Source organism: Labeo rohita, chromosome 20 (genome assembly GCF_022985175.1).
Source record: "Labeo rohita strain BAU-BD-2019 chromosome 20, IGBB_LRoh.1.0, whole genome shotgun sequence".
Classification (NCBI taxonomy): domain Eukaryota; kingdom Metazoa; phylum Chordata; class Actinopteri; order Cypriniformes; family Cyprinidae; genus Labeo; species Labeo rohita.
In genome coordinates this window covers 19,455,235-19,461,924 of record NC_066888.1, presented here as the reverse complement: position 1 = coordinate 19,461,924, position 6,690 = coordinate 19,455,235, and the positions used below count along the sequence as shown (strand labels likewise).

The 6,690-nt window shown below is 40.5% G+C and overlaps 1 protein-coding gene across 1 annotated transcript; it reads left to right on the top strand.

Moving 5' to 3' along the window:
* Nucleotides 1–3,756: 3,756 nt before the first annotated feature.
* Nucleotides 3,757–6,338, top strand: sox11b (SRY-box transcription factor 11b). Its single transcript, XM_051138502.1, has one exon. It carries the CDS (start codon nt 3,840–3,842, stop codon nt 4,926–4,928), a length of 1,089 nt encoding a protein of 362 aa, XP_050994459.1. The 5' UTR covers nt 3,757–3,839; the 3' UTR covers nt 4,929–6,338.
* Nucleotides 6,339–6,690: the final 352 nt, after the last annotated feature.

The following is a 6,690-nucleotide window of genomic DNA, read 5'->3' as shown; positions in this document are numbered from 1 at the left end:
TCTACTATTCTGATTTGCTGCTCAAAAAAACATTTATTATTATTATTATGTTCAAAACAGCTAAGTACAATTTTTTTTTTAGGTTTCTTTAATGAATAGAAAGTTCAGAAGAACAGCATTTATCTGAAATAGAAATCTTTTGTAACATTATAAATGTCTTTATCTTCACTTTTGATCAATTTGAAGCATCCTTGCTAAATAAAATAATTAATTTCTATCATTTCTTTCCAAAAAAAAAAGATACTGACTCCAAGCTTTTAAATGGTATACTGTATAATATTACAGAAGCTTTTTATTTCAGATAAATGCTGATTCTTTCTATTCATCAAAGAATCCTGAAATAAATGTACTCAACTGTTTTAAATATTGCTAATAATAATAATAATAAAAATGTTTACTGAACAGCAAATCAGCATATTAGAATGATTTCTGAAAAATCACGTGACACTAAAGACTGGAGTAATGATGCTGAAAATGTAGCTTTGATCACAGGAATAAATTACATTTTAAAATATATCCAAACAGAAAGCAGTTATTTTAAATAGTAAAAATATTTCAAAATATTGCTGTTGTTGCTGTATTTTGGATCAAATCAATGCAGGCTTGGTGAGCAGAAGAGAATTCTTTAAAAAATATAAAAAACTTTTGGTAGCGTAAACATTACAAATATTTTTTTCTTGTCACTTTTGATCAATTCACAATTTCTGAATAAAAGTATTAAGTTCTTTAAAAAAAAAAGAAAAAAGAAATGTTATTGACCCAGTAGTACATTTAAACTAAATATTTCCAACCAACCCACACAGCTTTACAAGACAAAAAAACAAAGTGTTGCAAAACAATCGCAAGAGTCCGCTTCCACGCCTACTCAACAGTGCTTTGAGTTCACACATCTAACGGCAGCCGTTAGGTAAGCTACGGCCCCTAAGACCAAAGCTAGCCATCGCATTCGCAATCAATGGCCAGGATGCTAGGCTTGTTAACTCATTTATGTGAATGTGGCACTCCACCCATCGCAAGCGTCCCTCCAACCCCGCAGTCACCTAATCTGACTTTGGCCTTTTGTGTGCAGCTGAGATTGAAGGCATATTGAACGAGCCCATCCAGGGGCTATTCAGAAGGTAAACGTCCCTGCATCTTCAATATCAGATAGCTCCTAGTCAGGACTGTCTATCGATCCATTGCTTTAGCACTTCTCTAGCGGCTGAGTGGCAGCTCCTAGTCTAAGGAAGATAAACGCCATGGAGGAGATGAGTCATTCCTGTCTGGTGTGCTCTTCTCTGTCTCTCTATCATCTTCTCTTCACCTCTTCTCTCCGCCAGGCCCATTTGACCACTGTACAAGCCTCATCTAATTTACTGTAATGCACCACTGCTCAGAGAGCAGGAGGCTGTTATTATAAAAATAAAATGGGAAATGGGTGCAGCAAGAATTCTTGAATCTCTAGCTTGAAGCTTAAAGGAATATTCAAGGTTATACTCATTCGACACCATTAGTGGCATAACGTTGATTATCACAGAAAATAATTTCGCTTCATCCCTCATTTTCTTTACACAAAGGCTAAAATTGAGGTTACAGCGGGGCCGCTTATAATGGAAGCGAATGAGGCCAATTTTTGGAGAAATGTGAAGCGTATCATTTTATAAAACCACTTACATTAATTCATCTGTTAAAACTTGACTTACAAAGCTGTTCAAATCATTTTTAGTAGTTTTAACGTAATGATGTTGCATTGTCATGGCAACAAAGTTGTAAAATTGGATATAACTTTGCACAGAAAAGGTTAGTAAGCAATTTTCACACTGTAATCATGTTAACATGCATTTTGTACCCATCTTGTGGCTGTGCTATTAAAACACTGAGCAATTTAATGTTAACCGATTGGCCCCATTCACTTCCACTGTAAGTGCATCACTGTAACCCCGATTTCTTTTTTGTTTAATTTTTAAAGAAAACATGAAACAAGTGAAAAATTATTGTTCGCGTGATGGATGATGTAGATCATTTTGTACCTTTCCTACATTATCAGCATGTCAACCTTTGCTAACTCCAGGTCTCGGGGCGACATTGTCAGATTTAAATGTGACTATACAAAGTAGCTGAAAAGGCAGCAGAATATTATGATCCGTGGCTCAGAGTTGGAAAGACATGTGGCTTGTGGCAGGCAGCCCTCGGAAGCAGCCAGTCTCAGCGGGAAGACGTGACGGGAGGGAAGGGGGTGGTCTGGTCTGTAGGAGACGCTGCCCGTGAAAATTAATCTTAGGCTGTATCTCAATATCTCAATGCAAAACTGCCCCGCAAAACCCTCTCACTGCATTTCTAATGTGTCACTGCGTGAGTCTGAGGTGGGGGAGGAAGTGATGCGTGGGGGCAGGGCAGGACTGATTCAAAGGGGTAAATGATTGCCCTCTAGGGGAAGGAGAAATGAGAGAACGGCAGAGAGGTTTATCAGAGACGGAGCTGGCTGTCAGCCAGAGCTGTGGAATAGGGTGGTCTATAGAGAAATGGAGAGAGAGAGACAGAGAGTTGCTCACCTCCTTGACACAGCAAATCTTTGCACTCCCTCTCCTGTCTGCTGTCTGGACACATCATATTATATAGTGAAATATGCAAGGTAAATATGTAGGTCAAGACGAATGAGTTGTATATAACATCATTATTCTATTATGAGCTCAGCCTTCAGAGTAACAACCTACATACATTTTCCATGCACAATATAAAGTAAGTGGGACAGGGGGGTATAATCAACACCAGCACTGATGTTACATTGTCAAAACGTGAATCGTTGAATAAAGTGCGCAAGTGCTTCCAGCATATTTTCCTAATTGCAAAAAAAGGAAAAAATGAGAGAGTTTCACTGACCCCTATTTTGGTGTATTTAGACTGAATATTTTCACCCATCATGCACAGACAAAAACAAGTGTTGCAAAACGTTGTTAAGATGTGAATGTAAATGACATGAATGTAAACTGAGGGGGCTTTTGAGAGATCCTGAACCCAATAAGTACAAAAAATCTAAACTGAGGGAGTCCACTTTTATTTATTTATTGCATACAAAAAACGTACTGTTTTGTGACGTGCAGATTATCATCTTCAAAAGAGGTTTTTAGATTATTGTTGTTCTATACTAGTTACACTAGGTGTTTTTATAAGTAATGCATAGTTGCTTACGCAGTGCATGACAAGGTCATGCTCTGATTTTTAAAATAGAGATACACTAAATCTTTATCCTCTCACTTTATCTCTGTGTGTCGCACTGGATGGACCTGGCGTTCATTCAATATGCTTGTCTCGCACACGTAATGAAAATCCCACCCACAGGCGTGCACACGAATGAAATCTTGGGCTGTGTACAGAGGCAGGATGGCAACAAGGCATGTCCGAATCCAACGTCTACTAAGATGCCTTCGTCTGGTTGTACATACAGCCGTACATGTGCAGGAAAACATGGAAAAAGCATCAGATGGAACATTTAATTCATTTTTTTTTATAACTCATAAGTTTGTACTGATAGTCATCACTTATTTGTTTGGTTAATTATACAGTTGACTTGAATTTGTTTTAGATCACTAAATATTACATTATGATGCCATAGAAGGCTGCTCTCTTAAGATTCTGAAGGTAGCATTTAAATCACTGACTGGGCAAGGTCTAGATGGATGCGAAGGGTTAATGTCAGGCTTGTGGGCGGGGCCGTGGCACGCTATTGGATAATTATGCGTGACGCAATCGATATGAGAAACCTAGGAACTAGTTAAGAAGGCAGTCGGTAACTTTGAAAAGAGGTTTGTCTTGGAGTGCGGCAGCTGCGAGTCTATCAAGGGAGAAAAGTATCTTTGACCATGGTGCAGCAGACGGAGCACAGCGAGACGGAGAGCAGCATGTCGCGAGAGACCACAGACACCGAGGAGAACGAACTGATGGCGGGCAGCCCGGTGCCACCGAAACCGGACTGGTGCAAGACAGCCACCGGCCACATTAAACGACCTATGAATGCCTTTATGGTGTGGTCCAAGATCGAGAGGAGAAAAATCATGGAACAGTCTCCGGACATGCACAATGCCGAGATCTCCAAAAGACTTGGGAAGCGGTGGAAAATGCTGAAGGACAGTGAAAAGATTCCCTTTATCCGCGAAGCCGAGCGGCTCCGGCTGCAACACATGGCTGACTACCCCGACTACAAATACAGACCCAAGAAAAAACCAAAGCTCGACAGTTCTTCGAAACCAGCGGTGCAGTCACCGGAGAAGATCGGCAAAAGTGTCAAAGCTGCAGGGAAGAAGTGCGCCAAACTCAAGCCCAGCAAACCGGGGAACATTACCGCGAGGGCTTCTTCGCAAGACTGCAGATACAACTATGTTTTCACAAACTTAAAAGTGACCAAGTCTATCAAAAGGGAACTTACTGACGACGAAGACGACGATGACGACGACGACGAGGAGGATGACTACGAGGACGAGGAGCACATCAGGCTGCACAACGTCCCCGCCAGCCCCACGCTGAGCTCCGCTGCGGAGTCCGAGGGCGCAAGCATGTACGAGGAGTCCAGGCACACGGGCGCAGTTCCCGGCAGCAGACTGTTTTACAACTTCAAGAACATTACCAAGCAGAGCGCAGCTTACCCTGCCTCGGTGTCACCAGCATCCTCTTTCAGGTCCGTCTCTTCTTCGTCCAGCAGCTCCAGCGAGGACTCCGACGACTTGCTGGTGGACTTCAGTTTGAACTTAGCGGCGGGCTCTCACACGACGGACTTGGGCAACACTTCAGGAAACCTTTGTCTCTCTCTGGTGGATAAAGATTTGGACTCTTTCAGCGAGGGCAGCCTCGGTTCTCACTTTGAGTTCCCGGACTATTGCACTCCCGAGCTCAGTGAGATGATCGCGGGAGACTGGCTGGAGGCGAACTTTTCAGACCTGGTTTTCACTTACTAACTGACAAACTCCTCCACAACCAAGGAGGCATCTCGCATCTTCAGGTTATTTTTTGACTCTGCCTCTGTGGTTGTCTCGGTTAAGACGGCGGAACCTGCGTTACGAGACTTGTAAGGAAAAAAAAAAAGTGACAACATGGTCAACATTGACAGGGCTGTGTGTGTATGGCAAGCGCTTTTAACATGTATTCCTTAAAACTACATAGCTTCTACTTTTATCTGACAAGCAGTTGTTTTTATCCTTGTAAGCCATTAGTTGGTGTTTTTTTTTTTTTTTTTTTTTTCTTTTTTTTTTTTTTCTTTTTCTTTTTCTTTTCAGTTCGCTAGGAATTTTACTTATTTCCTTGCTGCTAGTCACTATCCCAGTAGTAACAAAATAATATTCTGCTGGTAACAAATTGTATCTTTTTTTCAACAAACTATTTCCTATGTCTTGCAATTGCTGGCATATGTTCCAGTTTTGCTAGTACTAACTGAGAAGGCTCTAGTACCTGATTATTTCAGTTAGTACTAGTATAGGATAGTGACTAGTAGGAATGTGTATATAATAGTGAAATTGAGAAGCTAGCCACTATTACTTACTAGTAACTAAAATAAGTGCTAGTCACATGAAAAGGGATACCAGTTAGTTTAAAGCAATAAATGTTAAAGTAGCTTGCCATATTATGTGGTTATTCTGTGCGGTTTGCAGTGAAACTGCTCAAACTGTGGTGGAGCGCAAAATGTAAAATCTGAACTATGCATTCCCATCCCACCCATATCTCTACAGGAAACTGGCAAACGGTTGCTGGACCGAATGGAGGCAATTCTGAAACACTGTTCAGGATGGAACTTTTTCTGAGATCGTATGTAATTTCTGTACGCCACAAATGTTTCTTTTTTTGTGTGTGTAACTGGTTCCGTTTCCCTCCAAGAATGGGAATATTTAAGCAGATAACCACTCTAGAACACACAGGTATGGCAGGAAGCATTTTGATACATGACCAACATACCTCATCTTTTTAAAAAAAAAAAAGTAAAATATTTTCTGGCATATTTTTGTACAGTTAAAGGGAATGTTCTTACTGTGCTTTAAGTGAGGTTTCTTCAGGCACTTCAACCCGGTTTCATTTGTAAAAGCATGCAAGAATTAAACTGAGAAGTCGACTTGCATTTAAATGCCTGGTTATTATTTTACTCAAGGCAAATGTACAGCTGTAGATCTGAAGCGTTTCTATAGGGAAGTGTACAATGGAATTGGGGGAACACATGAGCCTCATTTCTGGTACTAGATTGAAGATTGTATATGTTCTGTAATATAGTAAAGCTAGGAGTTTATGTATATCTGTGTGAATGGGTCCCAAATAGCAGGTGTAAAACTGGATTTTGTTTTGCTTTTTTTTTTTTTTTTTTTTTTTTTTTTTTTTTTTTTTCATCATAATGGCACATTTGTTTTTCATTATTTTGTGCAATATACTCTCAAAATGGACCATCTGCGTTTTGTAGCAAAGGAAATGAGTTACATGTCGTCATGCTGAAGTCTGTATCTGACACAAATAAATCAGCTGGAACTGATAAGAAAATGTATGTCTGGTTAATGGCGTGTGTGCGTGTGTGTCGGAGTGATCAAAGCAAGGATATTTGTGATCTCGCCATTGGGCTCCTTCAGAAGGTTTGGTGTTTCCAGATGCAAGCAAACATTTTCCCACCCCAGCTTTCAAATTGAGTAATGCCTTTATCACCCCCCTCCTTCTCCAGTGGACCAGAAAAAATCTGCTCCTTTA